Raw genomic sequence first — 18956 nt, 5'->3', positions numbered from 1 at the left:
TTTTCTTTATGCTAGCAATTATACCTCGCTCATCCTAAATCTTTGCCTTTCATTAATTTAAAAGACAATTGATGAGAAGAAATCGAGATGAAACATTCATGTAATTTATTTATTTTCCAAATCATTGAAAAACAATATCATGCTTACAACTGAATTTTTAGAGAATTTTGTTTGCGAGATCAGTATTGACTTGTGAAGCGATCAAATCCATTTTCTCACGACTAGATATCGAGATGATTCTCAAATCACAATAGTATGCAGTTTTCAATCAATCAATTAATTGATTGGATTTCTACTTCGATGAAACAATGAAATATAATTGAGCTCTGATAGACAATTTTACTAGACATTCTAACGATGATTCATTATTAAAAGATGTGAATTGTTCTCACGTTTTTGTTTATGAATGAATGCTATTTGAAAATCATCAAATACGATTTATGCTTGAATATTATTTTCTTGACTCGTATGAAATAAAATGTTTCTCTTTTTCAGAAACGGATGATTCTTGATATAATAATTTATTTATTTATAAGATTATTTATGTGAAAACGTATATTTTAATAACAATATTATCTGTATTGATGTTAATGAAATAATCAATTCCAGTAGGTGATTACGATTGGAATATAAGAAATAGCTATTAATTTGACCATTTACATAATCTATTTGTAGGGTTTTTGGGGATTTTACTAGTAATTATTGTTTATAAAATTGATATCTTATACGAACTGTTCATTGATAGATTAATATAGAGTACTAACTGATATAATATTTTTAAAATGAATACCATAATACTTTGTTCCTTAGCATTTGTAGAAATATGTTGTACGGTATTGTCTCAAGAAATTTCTCTTTTTCACGGAGCTCTATTTAAAGAAATTCACAATGTAGTATTTTACGAGTCCACAGTTCCAATAACATTCAGTATTACTAGGTCAAATCCTTTATTTGTTATGAGGAACCTTCTGAGTACTCCTTTAAAAATTGACTCATGTCCTTTCCCTTCCCCATCGGAGTGTGCAGTATTTGATCAGATTCATCGAACGGAGCTGCAACTTCTACAACTATAATTTCATAATTTTACTTGTCATGAATTTTCACCGTCGTCAACAATTTATCTATTCATTGTGAAAATTCATGACAAATAATAAAAATTATGTAGTTCTATTACACGTGCATGAGAATTTAAAATGCACTCACTTCTAGAATAAATTAGATTCTATCAATAGAATATGATTATCGGCTCCTCTATAACTGTTCAATTTATTCAAACCAGTAGCTATTATTGATAGTTCTCGCTTGTTCTGTTATAATACAATCGATATTATTCTATTAAAGAAACTCTTTTTTCAGAACAATTTCTCTAACTTGGTCCGTTCATAGAAATCCTTGAAACCTTCGTTTCTTAATCAATGTTGGATTATCATTTATATTATGAGAGATTGACAACTAATCTACGTGAAAATTTCTAGACTAGAGAATATCACACACGTTCATTGAATGAATAGTTGAATTGGTTTGATAATAATTTTCAACTCATAAAATAATATATTCCTTATCACTTCCGATTTGATCGATTGTGTTTCATTTTGAATATATTCAATATTCTGCTACTGATAATTTTCAAATTTTTAAAATCACTTGGCTTGATACACTTGGCTTGATACAGAAGAGAATCATAATACATGCAAATGTAGGTATTACAAATTCTTCACGAAAATTTGGCATAGTACAATAGAGAATCTAAAATCTCATAATGCATGCAAATGTATTACAAATTCTTTACAAAAATTTGACTAGATTGATATTTGACTACACAATATTATTTGATTTGAAAATTTCCAGAGATAAAGAATATTCAGGCTTCAGAAAATATCTTCTGATTGTTTTTTGAAGTGATTCTACTTGGGAGAATTAATAAGCATTTTTTCAAATTAATTCATTCTCTTAGCTGGAAAATTGTTTTAGTGATTCAAAGAAGACCAGCTTTTTTTCTCAATGATGAACTTTGAGAGCATTTGTTTATTGGAAGAGAATATGCTCTTCCCTTGAAATCTCTTACTGTTTGAGAAGAAAAAACAATTCAATATTATGTAGCCTACTTTTACTACTGTGGTTCAACTCCTCTATCTCAATCAACGGGTTGATAATAGAACACGTAATAGTTGTAGAAGAATAGTTTAAGATCCGAAAGAATCTGCTAGTTTAATTTGAGCAGTCACATTGGCAACGAAGTAGGTAGGCCTACCATAGAGAAAATATAGCGTATCAGTTGTCTCTGTAAGTACCAAATCAAAAGAAAAGTAGGAGTGCTATCTCTTAGTCATATTTTGATACTCTTCGGTCTGGCGCAGCTGGGGGCCCTCGGCTATGGCTGATTACGGGGCCCCCCATCGTGGGGTCAGAGGGTATCGAATAACCTCCAGCAAGAGGGGAACCTCCAGCTGGGGGCCGTCCCCTGGAAAATTTTGTATAAAGTTTGTCACAAAATTTGAAAATCGATGTGTTGTTAAGATTACATTCATAGTTCTGGAGAATACGTGATCATTTTGTAAAGATGCAGGGTCATATGGGCAACGAAGCAATCAAGAGCAAACTTGGGGGTCATTCCTGTTAGTAGAATGGTGATACTCTTCTCAAATTACAAAATCAGTTTTCAAGTAGAATAATTCAAACTTCAGAGCACATAATCACTCTCTGAATAGTATAGATATGAACCGTGGAGTCACATAGGCAACGAAGTAATGGAGACCAAGCTAGGGGTGCTTCCCCCCAGCCTGATTGTGATACTCTTATATTGTCCACTACAGCAGCTACCATCGTCCTCCCCTTCATCTGCCGACACCGACTCCTCGCGAATTAGGGGCGCAACCCGGCCACCTCCACCTCTGGATGGTGGGCCCAATTTGGTGGCACCCAATTTGGGGGGGTCCAGAAGTGCCCTGGGACTCAGCTCGGCCCATCTGGGTGTGGTGACTGCTGCGGCGGCCATTTTGCGTCGTGACGTCATGTCCAGAAGTGCGTCGACCAGTTCGGCGCCAGTTTGCACGGAGATAGTTTTTAGAATTGCTGAAACAACAAAAAATATTTTTTCCTACAGTTATCTTGAAAAGTGACCATTCCTGCACTGATTACAGAACGCAAAGAATCACTTTCCCGCTAAATTAAGAATTATTATGGAAACAGCTAAATATATAAGTTATTCCACTAGTACAGTACGGCCAGTTTCACACGGCAGAGACCTCGCTCCTGGAATATCATATTACGGAAGATCATATTTCATATTTTGCAGCTCTCCTGTACTTTCACATGGGGATCTTACGAATAAGCCGACAGATCTAACAACTACGCCGCCGTTTGCTCAAACCTATGACTCATCACTTTTTTCTCAAAGTCTAACTTCCTTAAAAATATAGATAGAAGATTTCTGATTTCGGATTTGGATTCAGCGACCCCAAATTCTTTAAAGCGTAAGTCCCATTTTCAAAAATACCCAAAAAACAAGGGAGTTATAGCTGTTTTTAATATAGCTTTCCATTATCATATGATTACATAGTACATACTAAGATAATAATACTCCTGCCTCACAAAGGGACAGGCAAAGGTTTTAAGAAGTTTTTGAACACCTGAGAAGTTTATACATAAACATTTTTAATTTTTAAAAGTTCTAGTTTTCCAAAAAATATTGAACTATGAAAAGATGAATCCAAATATGAAATCATAAATCATCTCCACTCATCACCCAATAAAATAGGAGGAAAAGGAATGTTGTACAGTAAAATTCACTGAATTTCAATTGTCATTCAACAATCCAATTTATCAGGTTCAAATCGTTGAATATCACTTTAAATTCCCAGCAATTATTGACTATTTCTTTTTACAATCAGAAAAATCTATTATGAACATACAGTATAAACATTGTGCTGATCTGAATCGATCTATGGTAATAATAGGAATTGAAAGAATGGAAAATGTCATGGCATTCCAAGTAGTGATGTCTGTGTATTAGAACTGCTGAGTTGATAATGCATACTGAAAAAAAGTCATGAATAGCTCAGACCAGCCTGACGACTTTGATGCTTTTGAAACCGGAATCTTGTTTTATTTTTATTAAAGAATGTTTTCAATGAAAACCATGTATCATAGTACAAAGCTTTATATCATGAGTAAGATTGACAATCATGGCTTGTCGATTTTAGTTGCTGACCTAAATCCTCATTCCTCAGTCGTAGAACTATGGACCAAGCGCGAGCATTTGCCTTTTATGTCATATACCGTCGACACAAACTTATGAAATTTATGAAAAGCTTGATAGCTTGAATAGTGATATGATATTTGTTACACGTTTTTATTCTAAGACATAATATGTCTTGTAGACTAATTTTTAATGTTTCTTCAATCGGCAGGAAAACTTTGGTTTTTCAAAGTTATCTTACTCCCTTATTTTGGGGTATTTCCAGAAATCAAGATAAATAACCTACCAAATTTCCTACACGAATACAGTGTAAGTTGTATTATAATAGCTAGAGTACTTACGTACTGTATAATACAGTACCTGTTCGTTTTTACCGTATAATTATATGATAATAGAAAGCTTTATTAAAAACAGCCATAACTTCCGTGTTTTCGGATATTTTCGAAAACGGGACTTACGCTTTAAAGAATTTGGGGTCGCTGAATCCAAATCCGAAATCAGAAATCTTCTATCTATATTTTTAAGGAAGTTAGACTTTGAGAAAAAAGTGATGAGTCATACTTTGTGGAAACGGCGGCGTAGTTGTTAGATCTTGCCTCTGCTTGCCTCGAGGGGAAAAGACGTGACAAAACGAGGTTCCTGGATAGGAGTCACCATGTGAAAGACACGATTTGACTCAATGTACTTCGACAAAAAAACGAGAACACTGTTCAGTGTTCAAGTTGCACGTCTCCTATCGTGTGAAAGAGGCCTACCGGTACTGTTGGAGTGATCCGTGGTCTAGTGGATAGAGTGCTTGCGTAGCAGCATAGAGATCCTGGGTTCGAACCCCTCTCATTACCAAAAGTTTTTTAACCAGATCAATCCCGTGTTATCGGATGGGCACGTTAAACTGTCGGTCCCGGCTGAAGTATGACAGTCGTAAGGCCCATTGACGGCTTAAATTATATATTCAGGCGGTGGAACATTCCCGAAAGGGAACTCCCCACCAACAAAAGCCATACGAATTTATTCTTTTAGTACCGGTAGGTTCCATGGGAATCCTATTACAATTGGAAGAAAAAACGTTCTGTCATTTCAAAACTTTTGTCCGCCATCTTGGATCCGTCATATGTTTTGAATTGAGCTTAATTTTCTCAAATGGGAAAATGGTCATGTGATACATGATTTCGATACAGAATTTCAAAGGAAAATTAATGGCGAAACTTGAACCGTTTCAATGATCTCAACATTTGAAGGTAATAAAATAAATTATTGACCGAGCGAAGTGAGGTCTAAGACTCAAGTCGACGGTTTGGCATTTCTCTTAATGTTTGAATGTTCAAATGTTCAAATGTTAAAATGTTTATATGTTTTTATGCTGCGCATTTACGGCGAAACGCGGTAATAGATTTTCATGAAATTTGACAGGTATGTTCCTTTTTAAATTGCGCGTCGACGTATATACAAGGATTTTGGAAATTTTGCATTTCAAGGATAATATAAAAGGAAAAAGGAGCCTCCTTCATACGGCAATATTACCGTAAAAAATCTGGTGTGGCGCACTCACACAACTTTCCTTGCCGTTATGAAAATTGATCACCTGACGCTAGTGTTCCCGCGAATCACAAGTCTACTATTCAAAGATCTGAGCCAGCTGGTGACAGGGTAATAACGCTGAAGACACACGAGGTGTGCTATCTCTTCATAGTGAATCATTCAATAGAATCAACAGTTGCCAACAGTTTGCAATTGGTTAATCAAATTTTTTCGAATTTTGAGCTTATAATTATTATTTTATTTTAGGTGGAAATGTTACTAAACATTAGTTGTAGAGATTCTCATGCTGAATCTTTTCCACTCGAATTTTTACTTTCCTTGCCCTATTACCATAGGTAAGGAAAGTATTGCTTTCCAAAAAAAATTAAGGTACCCCAATTTCAAGTTTTCTATACGTTTCAAGGTCCCCTGAGTCCAAAAACATGATTTTTGGGTATTGGTCTGTGTGTGTGTATGTGTGTGTGTGTATGTGTGTGTGTGTGTATGTGTGTGTGCATGTGTGTATGTCTGTGAACACGATAACTCCATTCCTAATTAACCGATTGACTTGAAATTTTAAACTTAAGGTCCTTATACCATGAGGACCCGACAATGAGAAATTCAATAAAATTCAATCCAAGATGGCGGAAAAAATGGCGGATAATTACTAAAAAACCATGTTTTTCACGTTTTTATCGAAAATGGCTCTAACGATTTTCTACATATTTATACCATGGATAGCTATTTATAAGCCCTATCAACTGACATGAGTCTCATTTCTGGGAAAATTTCAGGAGCTCCGTAATATTATTGAAAAAAATTACGGATAATTACTAAAAAACCATGTTTTTCACGTTTTTCTCGAAAACGGCTCCAACGATTTTCTTCAAATTTATACCATGAATAGCTATTTATAAGCCCTATCAACTGACATGAGTCTTATTTCTGGAAAAATTCCAGGAGCTCCGTAATATTATTGAGAAAAATGGCGGATAATCACTAAAAAACCATGTTTTTCACGGTTTTCTCGAAAACGGCTCAAACGATTTTCTTAAAATTCATACCATGAATAGCTATTCATAAGCCCTATCAACTGACATGAGTCTTATTTCTGGAAAAATTCCAGGAGCTCCGTAATATTATTGAGAAAAATGGCGGATAATCACTAAAAAACCATGTTTTTCACGGTTTTCTCGAAAACGGCTCAAACGATTTTCTACATATTTATACCATGGATAGCTATTCATAAGCCCTATCAACTGACATGAGTCTCATTTCTGGGAAAATTTCAGGAGCTCTGTAATATTATTGAGAAAAATGGCGGATAATCACTAAAAAACCATGTTTTTCACGTTTTTCTCGAAAACGGCTCAAACGATTTTCTTAAAATTCATACCATGAATAGCTATTCATAAGCCCTATCAACTGACATGAGTCTCATTTCTGGGAAAATTTCAGGAGCTCTGTAATATTATTGAGAAAAATGGCGGATAATTACTAAAAAACCATGTTTTTCACGTTTTTCTCGAAAACGGCTCCAACGATTTTCTTCAAATTTATACCATGGATAGCTATTTATAAGCCCTATCAACTGACATGAGTCTTATTTCTGGAAAAATTCCAGGAGCTCCGTAATATTATTGAGAAAAATGGCGGATAATCACTAAAAAAACATGTGTTTCACGATTTTCTCAAAAATGACTTGACCGATTTTTTTCAAATTCATACCCTGTATAGTTATTTATCGGCTTTATTAACTGGAATGAGTCTCCTCTCTGAGAAACTAATGAGGGGTCCACCCCATCCTTGAGAAATGGACTTTGTAGCCTCTTTCTCGTGCATGAGGTAGGTAGGTAGAGCAGTTCATAAAAAGAACACATCGAGATTTATTTCATCTGTAGAACAGCTGTTTTGACGACTTTTAAAAAATATCGAATTTCAAAATTCACACAAAGGAAAAAGTACTCTGAAAACAACTATACACATAAATACAGAAGTCTGATCGTAGTTTCAAATATGTTGCCTCCAATCGTCATTATGTTATTCCCCTAAATCATTCTCGTTTAAGAATGAGGCTTATAGTTAGTTCAATGAGCAAGGAAAGTTGTGTGAGTGTACCACACCAGATTTTTTTGTTTAAATTGTATCTGATGCTTGATAATTGAGAATCTAGAATCAAACTTTGCATAGATGGGGCAGAGCTCCTGTTATTTTTACAGATATGAGACTTGTGGCAGTTGATAGAGCTTATCGATGACTATTCCAGGTATAACTTTATTCGGAGCCGTTTTCGAGAAAATCACGAAAAACCCTGTTTTTGACAATATTTTCGTCATTTTAGCCGCCATCTTGAATCGCATTTGATCGAAATTGTTCGTGTCGGATCCTTATATTGTAAGGAATTTATATGTTACAAATTTCAAGTCATTCCGTTAATTGGGAGATGAGATATCGTGTAAACACACACACACACACACACATACAGACCAATTCCCGAAAAAACAACACTTTTTCGGACTCAGGGGACCTTGAAACGTATAGAAATTTAGAAATTGAGGTACCTCAATTTTTTTCGGAAAGCAATACTTTCCTTACCTATGGTAATAGGGCAAGTAAAGTAAAAATTTCTCTTGACAAAAGTTAATAACTATGTTTCTAACAGAAAATTCCTTGTTATTGACAAGATCTTGTTATCAATATAATTGACTTGGATTATTTATTGTATGATTCGACCTGTTCAAGTGATTCTAGTAAATGGCTCTGTGAAATGGAGCTTCCGAATCTATTCTACAGATTTTCATGCACATATAATATCATCAGCCAGTTACTATGAAAAACAGGATCTAGGTTCAATGCCCCCTCGAAGAGATACTAATATTGTCAATGATCATGATACTCTCTAGGCGGAGGTTTATAGTTCAATTTGTAATCTGATGTTCTGGACTTACTGATAGATTGACTAACTGTTGATTGCTGATAGAGATGTAAAATATTAATCCTACCCAAAAATACAGCCAAGAACATAAATTATACAATCTACAATAACCTCATTATTGAAGGGTAGAACACGACTGTTAAAAATGTTGACTATTTTGTAAGTATAAGATCAGTGAATCCTGGAACAACAATCTACTTCTAGAGGAAACTCACAAACTAATAAAATTGTGAGAAAATAAAGTTTTCCATTTACAGTATTCTAATGGTGAAATGAAGCGGACATATATTTTGAAAGAGCTGTCTGCCTATATATTGGAAGCTGATACAAAGGCGAAAAAACTTTCAGAATTATGTTTATTCTTCCTCCCTTCAGAGCTCAGCTCGAGTGATTTTTTTATTATTTCCTATACAGTAAAGTTTTCACCGCGATGTTAATATCAAACCGGAACTGAACTTCTTCAACACTGATTATTTTTCCTCTTTTGAACAAAGTTGCTGTGTTGATCTTGGCGTTGAACTTTTTTTTATCTAGACTTTTGGCTACTCTACGTATAGCAACTCTCCATGCGTGTGAGAACCAGAATATCCAAGATAACGTTATTAAGATAGAAACTCAGAAGCAATATCATTGGAAGAAATCACTTGAATCTTCCAAAATGCATCAGATTACAAAATAAACTACAAAGCTTCGTCTAGAGAGTATCATGATCATTGACAAAGAGTCTTATTGTTTCGATAATAGCTGGATGATTCGATAAAACAACTATAATAATTACATTTGTATCAATATGCTTGATAAGTCAAGTATAGTAACAAGTCGGAAAATTTCAGTTTAAAGCAAGTCTGTGAATAACCCTGGTAATTAGGAGGCTACAAACCATGATTTTAGCAAAAATAGAAGGAAAGTTTAAGAGGAATGCTCCAATAACAATATGATTCAGAGTCATTCAATCGTATTACTCTTTAAATTTTGAATAATACTTTGGAGAAACTTTCAGACTGTAAGCCTATACTACTTGATGTTGACTTGGTGATAATATTGGTGAGTGTGCGGATCCTTATCAAAATTTAAAGATTTGATTCTATTTCCTTGTTTCTCAACATACAACTTCACACTCACATAGTATATTCAATTCATTCTCCAACATTTGATCCTCAGATAGTATATCTAATTTCTTCACAAGAATGAATTTTGATTGATTGATTTGAGGTCAATTTCCTAATGTTATTCAAATATTGTAATCATCTCTGCTGCATTGTTTTGTATTTAGGCAATCCATTAATCCTTGTCTCTATCCCAAGTGTTGTCTTTGTTGTCTAATATACCATTATTATATTGTAAAGCCGCATTGACTTGTACATATAATATTATATAAGCCCCACGTTGGTTGTGACATGTTTATGTAACGTCCTTTTGGGGTTACATGTGCCCAGCTGGCAGTCTGTCGAGAGCATGTGAAATTTGAACTTGAGAACGTATTATTTCTGAAGTTTTAGTGATCTTTACTGTATATCACTGATTTATCCAACTTATCCGGTGAAGAATATAGTTGGTTGATAATTTTATTAATTTGTCAATAATGATAATGAGAAATACTAGTACAAGATTGGTCATGCATGAAGACAGGATAATAGATGGAAGGTACACCATTCAATCAATGAATATATAATTACAATGAAATCAACGAGCAAAAAATAATATATGGAACAATAAATGCAGAAACAAAATGAGAAAATATACAAGAAAAATATCACAGATGGTTCAATTAAAACTCTTGTTCTGCTTAATAGCATCAACTAATAACTTTCATGATTTTTCTATCAGTATACATTCTACAGATTTCCATAGCCCAATCCTTTGACTCGCTTCTGCTCATTGAATTAGAATTCATAATCCAGTATTCCAACAATATTAGATACTTTAAATATTAATTCTTAAGGTATGAGTTCGGCTGTCAGTGGAATTTAGATAAATAATTTATCTTATGAACTTTGAGCTTCTATAATTCTTATAATACTAATAATACTGATATTTAAATACATTAACTGAGCATATTCAATTTTTCAAATAGTGATATATAATTTAACATTTAATCCTCATCTGTATCCTTAATATGAGTTTCACCTTATTTATACTACTTGCACAATTATGTTTAAATCAAGCTTGATTTTCAAGTAAAACCTTCGACGAGCTAGCTCTATGAAATTTCTATTAATTCGTTGCACTGAGGGCCCTCTTGAGAAATTATATTCTGTAACTCACGTGCATAGATTTTTCACAAATTTAAAGATGTGGCATGGATTCGCCTCGTTTGTCCTATGAATTTTTGGTGGGCTGCTGTCATCCTCTCCAATGAGGATATTTAAATTAATAACTCATGTCATAGAGCAGCTTCACTGAGTTATGTTCATCATTTATTGAGAGTATTTTCAATATTTGAACTCTGGTAATAGATAAAATTAATTCTTATAAGGAAATCAGTCCATTGCTCTTGTGATGGTTGGCGTCTTGGTCGGTCTCTGGCAGGCAAGTGGGCAGTTGGTCTTCCCTTATTCTCTTTTGACAATACTTCAGATTCTAAATTTGCATAAAATTTGCATATCTCCTTCTATTGGTGGATTTCAATAAATCCACAATGATGCAATTTAATACTGTCAAATAGTCCGCATTACAAGAACATATTACCATGTTAAACACAAATATTTTTACACTCAACTTTTATTTTATTCTAATTACAGTTTTATATGTACTCTACAATAATTACAAATTTTTATTATTTTAAAAAGGACCACATGGATATTTTTATTTGTATATTTTTTAGGGCATAGCAAATAATACAGTAATCTGATTGGTGAACAATCAGATTCTGCTTGAGTATACAAAATGTATTAGTACACCTAGAAAAATTAGATCCTACTTCCCTTTCAATTTTTTCTATTTGTTTTTTATGACTTTTATTTGCTCACATATATACAATGAATATTTATATCAATTTGCTTTTTAAACATTCATGTCCTTCATTTTGCATGCTATAAGTTACAAAACCCTTTTGTCCTCATCTTAATGAATGCTACCTACATGCAATTATGTTGCTAGAGAGTATCTGATTGAATTGCAGATGTTCAGCTTAACCGTTATTGATATTGCCGACAAGCATTGTTTACAGAGAACCTAACCTTAATTTCACACAATATTATTATTTTATTTAATAATTGAGAAAACGATTTTCATTTTTTGAATTGTTATCAATAATCTAAGCCTTTTTAGTCGTTATCGTCTTATCTATATTGTCAACTGATAGTACTATTGGTGACAAATATTTTTGTTTTTCTGTCTGAGACCACACAATGTATTTCAATTAATGACATTTTTACTGATATCAAAATTCACCCTCAGAATATGTATAATATACTCTATGTATATTTCTATATAGGAACAATTTATCTTTGAAGATGTGGTCAATATAAATTATAGGAGTACAAGAAACGTTTCAGAAAACCTTTAGAGAACTCACCTGTATGCCTGGCAACTGGTACATGGTTGTTATTGCAGTTCCTATCCATAGAACTACTATTCATCTTCCTCAATCCGGCTCTGTCCTTGCAGCTGTCGAATATACAAGAAATATTGATCAAAAATTGAATAAAAAAATCTATTAGAAACTAAAAATCAAATCAATTGATTCTCACAATCCACAAATAATACAGTACAGTTACAGTACATTTGTATATACCCTTACGTTGTGAGAGACTCACATGTAGACTTGGGCCTATGTTTGTGAGGGCCTGGCGTAATTCGCTGAATTTGAAATCGATAAACTAAATTATGGAAATAAATATTATATTAAACTAAATTTGAGAAAAATACAGATTCAAAATATGATATTATGAAAACTGATTATATGCGGATATAATGATAATATACAGATTAAAAATATAATATGAACTTAATAATCAGTGGTTCTGGTGTTATAACGGTTGACGTATTCTGATTTGTTCAATCAGAAGATGAGAGATTAGAATATAATACTGTTTCTTTCAGTATACATCATAATAAACAAATATCGGGGCACCAAGCTTCGTTCGTAATTTTTATATATTCAAAAAGAATAAAATAGAATAGAATTTTATTGGTCATAAAATATTTACATGAATGGAACATGGACTTCGTCAATTTTTTAACACTTAAGTTTCGTTTACACCAAAGTTATTAACAAAATGTTAATAACTCAATCCTTATAGATTCTATTAGAGTGAACATAACTTATCGTACACATGATGATTATATGTGTTTGTCAAGTTCCGTTCATTCTGATAGCAATCTAATTAACATTTTTTTAATAACTTTGGTGTAAATGCAGCTAAAGTAAATCAAAACAAACACAAAAACACCAAGATCGATCAGTATCAGTTAAAATAACATGAATCACAAAAAACGATTCCAATCTATTCTGAAATAGTCATGTACGTTGTACAAACATTCATCAATATTCTCTTAAATTGTGTACATGTGAGTACTTTGATGTGGTCAGGTGTGGAGTTGTATAATTTGATAGAGGTGAAGTGCCAGTTTCTTTGTGATTTAGTATGACTGTACAACGGAATTCTCTAACAGTAAACAGAACACAATTCTCTAAAATGATCGTGTTTATATTTCACAGCTGGCTATAGGTCATCTTATGAATTTCGGGTAGGCCTATGCAATATTTTGTTTTTTCACATCCTCACTTGCCAATACTTCTATACATCTATAATATTACTTGTAATATTATAGATGTAATAGTAGGTATTGCACTTGCTCACTCACTTTTTTACCTTCCACAGCTGTTTCAGCCAAGGATGAATTATCCTTCTAATGTCGTTCAGCAAGTTTTCCCAAGGATGAGACCTAGTGCAATCGAATTGTTATATCATAAACCTACTATGTTCCAAATTTCGTGAAAATCGTTAGAGCCGTTTACGAGATCCGTTGAACATAAATATATGCTCATTGTAACGTATCAAAATCTTATGGGTAAATAAAAATCCCTACTTGAAAGAAATTTATAGGTCTGAGTGGAATAATAGGCTTATATCGCCAAATGCGATAACGTTTTTAAAGATTAGATAATATCAGGTATCATGGCTAAATTTATAACGGCCGAATAGAAATGGAAATAATTTGCTACTTATATAATATTATATATTAATACAAATACTAATACTATATTATTAATATTAATACTAATACAAAGTATTGAAAATTTGAGGTTAGGTGTAAAATATCTATTGATCGGCAACATAATGATCGATTGAGTCGCATAACATAAAATCTAGCCAGACACTTTGGCAGAAATTTATTGTAATTGAATGGTATGCAACTAGAGGAATCAAAAATGCACATGGCTTATTGTTGTAAAGTGAGAAACAACCTATGATCATTAGAAAATTATATTGCATGTAAAAAATGTACTAAAAACCCAAGATAAAAATAATTTTATGTATTAAGGAAGTAGGAGGTTCGTAGGCGCATGTATACTGTAACAAATTTGCATGAACCAATCAAATGGTAGCAATTGATGGGCGGTAATAGTGAGCCAATTCAAATGTATTTGTATATATTTCTATAAATGATAAGAGTTTATGAATTATTGTTGTTCAGTTTATGTTTTGGATATAGCCCGAAGACCGATATAACGTCAGATGAGTGACATAAGTAATAATTTAATAGATTGGCACAAACTATTTGAGCCTTGAATGGCATAGTAACAAATTATTTTAATTTTATGCAAATTTGCAAGTCAGAAATGAAAATTGTGAAAAAGAAGTAGAACCTGCCCACTTGCCTGCCAACCACTACCATGGAATGTCACCAAAATTTGTAGAGCACAATATCTTTTACTGTACCTTTTTAATGACTTAAAGTTAAATCAAATTATTAAATTTCCATAAGACTTTGTGATGCTATAGTAGAGCAAAAGTCATTCAAATATTTTTTAATCCCTTGGAAGAGATGACTTCGGTCACCAATAATCCAGGACTACCAGAATTCGGATCGCCATCAGCAACTTATAAAAAATCCAGCACGTGAGTGATAAATAGTTGAAATAATAATAGGGCGCCCTCAGTGATTCGAGTGAAATAATAAATAAAAGCTAGCTCGTCGGAAAGGTTTCAAAAATTAAGAAATTAATAAAAATACTCGCCCAAGTCTTAAAAATGGTATAAGTAATATTTTATTGAATAGGAACGAGTCAATTTATGTATCAAAGGATACACCAATTGGAAGAATATTAAGTTCTAAGCCAATAATACTAATGTTCACATGATCATTGATTTTATAATGTAATTTGTAATAATATAATGTAGCTCTGGTTCATTGGATAAATTGATTAGTGAAAGCACATGGTGAAGTTTTGTGCTATAGAACTAGAAAATAGTACTGATCTGTGATATTTTATTTGATTTCGTTTCTTGTTTCATTATATATTTGTTGCTCTATATATTTTCTATATTGACCTAACTTTGAGATTATTTGTTTAATATATGTATCAAATTTCTCATGGTGTACCATTCATTTTATTCCTCAATACCATAGGATATAAATTATATTCATATATATATATATATATATATATATATATATATATATATATATATATATATATATATATATATTTATAAATTATCAGTATTAAATTATTGTGAGAGCTCCGGAATGAGCCTATTAGGATCTTGGAGAAATTATAGCCTAGAAAACCACGACCAGATTTTATAGTTATTAATTCTCATGCTCTACCGATTGACGCCAAGCAGGAGGCAAAGCGTTATTCCATCAAAAATAACGTGACACCATATAACCATATAACCACATAACCAGATAACCAGATAACTACATAACCAGATAACCACATGATACCAACCACCAGATAGACGGATAACCTCCAGATAACCAACGGATTTCGAGATCCGTTGAACATAAATATATACCCATATAACCAAATAACCAGATAACCAGATAACCACATAACCATATAAATATATATAGAACTAGCTCGCTTAATATAATAGGTTTATTGTAAACGTCAAATTTGAATTGTACGAAGATCTAAACTGAATTATGGATGTCAATCTCTTGAACTATACTCACAAAATGCCATCAAATATTGCTTTTGGGTCTTTTGTGAATAGCGTAAATAGAAAAATATTATATTCATTGGAGAACGTTGCTTACTCAACTAAAATACTCAGCTAGAGAATGAAGAGGACCTCCTGTATGGTGAATATCCATAGATTATTCAAATCTATTCAATGCATAGTATTCCACCAAACATCCTACCCGATATATTAATCATGGAACACTCTAGCCTGTTTTGTCCAAGCAAACACTCTACGGTTCTATTTATGATACGAATAAAAGATGCTGCATAACATGATACAGCTTCATAACATGATATTTCAATTAATGACTTATCGGCTGGAGATTCTATGGAAACTACATTTAGATAACGATCCACTCCATAGCCATTATGGAAATTTATGGAGCGAATTCAAAACCACGCTCAAACCAATTAAGCAATGAACAGCTATTATACTGATTTATTGTCAACTGTACTGTAATTTCTTTAGCCAACTACACCCTAATCACATCAGAAATAGGATGATCTGAATACCAGAAAAAAATAATTATTATATAATTGAATAGTACTAGAAATGATCACTTTCATATTATATCAAATTCATAGAAATTTTGCCAATCGTCACCTGCAATCGTTATTGGAAGCTAGATATCAGAAGTTTTGAAAAGTCTTATGGTAGGTAGTTTTTTTTCTTCACAAACTAACCACGACTTTTTGCGGGCACCTGGCTAATTATGTTTTTATACTGTGAACAAGAAGATGTTATTACTTTATTACAAACGTCAGAATAAACCTAAAAAGTTTTCTTTAGTCTAGTCTAGACTAGATTCTAGTCTTGATATCATTTTTTGTCTAGAATGATATTGTACAGTAGGAATATTCCACTAATCCGATACCTATAGAAGATCTCATAATTTTTCAACTCGATCACACAACATCTGTCTACTTCTTAACAGATGATGAAAGACTCTCTCTTGATAGGTTGCTACTCAAAGGATGAACTGGATCCAAGGATTTTCAGCGAGTTCCCAGGTTTAAGACCCTTTCCAAAATAATTGTTCCTCTATTACATTGAAATCATTGGATCTGTTCTCAAGTTATGTTGGAGATAACCGCAAGCATACATACTGACATACAAACACATATCAGTGCTTGGATGAGGCAAGCCACTAATGGTAGAGCATGCATGATAAACCTGCATGATGCACAGTCGACATACATTGTTAAGTCATCACATCTGTGATCTCAGCGGAAGGTTCGAGCAGAATTTGTTGAGGTTTGGTTTCAAGTATTTCCGATTTTTTGATGTTTATTTTTTCTTCGCTGCTTCATTTAAAGTTCTAATTATTCTTCTATCGTTATCATTTGTAATTCTTCAGTGGTCTATTTATTGGAATTGGTTGTTTATTGTATGTTAGAAGCATCTCGCTTATGACAAAACATGCATGTTCAACATGCGTGTGTGTGCATGATAAACGTACATGTACTTAGATGTTGATCATGCATGTACTGAGATGTTAATCACGCAAACACAATATAATGTTCCATATGTTCATCATGCATGTTTTGTCATAAGCGAGATGCTCCTAACATAAAATAAACAACCAATAACAAAAAATAATCATGTTCTACCGTTACTAGCCAGCCTTATGTGATAGGATTGGGTGTGATCTCACCCAGCCAGTGTGAAGGTGTCAACAGTGGAGTGAGTGAGGGAGTGGGCTCCGGCGACAGTGCCGATGTGACAGCGGATCTCCTTGCTGGTGGTGAAGTGCGCGCGGTTGTTGCGCTCGGGTCGCACCACGATTATGTACAGCTTCGGCAGGAACAGGAACACCAGTGTCACTATTGCGCTAAGCGTCACGCACATGCACATCGTGATCACCTGCAAAGCCAAACCAACACAATCAGTTCAACGGTAGCGAAAGAAGAAGAAGAAGAAGGGGTGTGAACAAGGGGAAAAAGTACAAGAGAAAAAGAAGAAGCGGAAAAAGAAGTTTAAGAGAGCAACGAGAACAGAAAGAACAAGTGGAAGAAGAAGGAGAAGAAGAAGACAGGGAAAGGCAGGAGAAGACAGGAAAAGAAGAGTGATGTGGAGAAGAAGCAGTGGAAGGAGGAGAAGGAGAAGAAGGGGAAGAAGGAGAAAAAGGAGAAGAAGGAGGAGAAGAAGAAGGAGCAGAAGAGGAAGAAGAAGAAGAAGGGGAAGAAGAATGTGATTGGGTGATTCCACCTAAAAATTCCACCTTGATAAGAATGGTGAAGCTGAAGAATCTCAGGAAAATATGATAATGAATGATAAGAATCTGAAGAGAAACAAGAGAGGAGATAACTGGAGAAGTTGAAGAATCTGGTCATGTGATTGTATTTTATCTCAAAGTAATAAAAACCCAGTGAAGTTGAAGAAGGTGGTGGAAAAAATGTATAGTAGAAAGAACTCGAAGATTTTCAAATATTCTGGAAAAACAAGTAAAATAGGAGTCTCAGCAACTAGAAAAACCTGATTCTTGTGAAGAAATCGAAGATGAACATAGAGGAAGAGAAGAGGTGGTGAAGAGAAGACCAAAGATACTCTGGAAGAGGAGAAGAAGAAAACGAAGACAAGAAAAGACTGGACAAGATGTGATGATGGAGAAGAAGGAACAGAAGGAGAAAAAAGAGAAGAAGGAAAAGAAGCAGAAGAAGGTGAAGAAGCGGAAGAAGAAGAAGAAGAAGGAGAAGAAGGAGGATGAGGAGAAGAAGAAGAAAATGAAGAAGAATAAAAAGAAAAAGGAGAAAAGGAAGAAGAAGGAGAAGAATAGAAATGATGGAAAGAAAAAATTGGAAAACAGAAGAAGGATAATCATCTCTCTCACCTTGGAGTCACTTCCGAAATAGATAGGAAGGAATGCGACCCATATGACACATGTGGTGTACATGGCGAATCCAATGAACTTGGCCTCATTGAAGTTTTCGGGCACATTGCGCGTTTTGAGCGCATAGAGCGTGCACATCGCCACCAGCAGGAAGTCGAAGGCGAGTGGAGCGAGCACGGCGCGCGGACTCGAGTTACATTCGAGCACGGCTCGCTCCACACTCGGGTACTGCAGTGCGGGGCCTACCGGCTCCACCACTAGCAGGCAGCCCAGCACTACCGCCTCCACACCGATAAGGATCAGCGTTATCACCACCTGCAAATCGAAATTGGA

At 33.9% G+C, this 18956-nt stretch overlaps 1 protein-coding gene across 1 annotated transcript in view; it reads right to left on the bottom strand.

The window, feature by feature from the left end:
• Window positions 1-1189: 1189 nt before the first annotated feature.
• The window catches only part of LOC111053765 (metabotropic glutamate receptor 1-like), a 264669-nt gene continuing 246902 nt past the window's right edge, over window positions 1190-18956 (bottom strand). Inside the window, exons 14-17 of the mRNA XM_039431937.1 lie at window positions 18624-18938; window positions 17448-17656; window positions 12169-12260; window positions 1190-3072 (exon numbers count right to left, since the gene is read on the bottom strand). Of these exons, the coding sequence (XP_039287871.1) occupies window positions 2729-3072; window positions 12169-12260; window positions 17448-17656; window positions 18624-18938 (960 nt within the window). The 3' untranslated portion in view covers window positions 1190-2728. The remainder of the gene's footprint in view (window positions 3073-12168; window positions 12261-17447; window positions 17657-18623; window positions 18939-18956) is intronic.

This window comes from Nilaparvata lugens, chromosome 7 (genome assembly GCF_014356525.2).
Source record: "Nilaparvata lugens isolate BPH chromosome 7, ASM1435652v1, whole genome shotgun sequence".
NCBI lineage: Eukaryota > Metazoa > Arthropoda > Insecta > Hemiptera > Delphacidae > Nilaparvata > Nilaparvata lugens.
The sequence above is the reverse complement of the archived record's forward strand: the minus strand, read 5'-3'. Positions and strand labels throughout refer to the sequence as shown.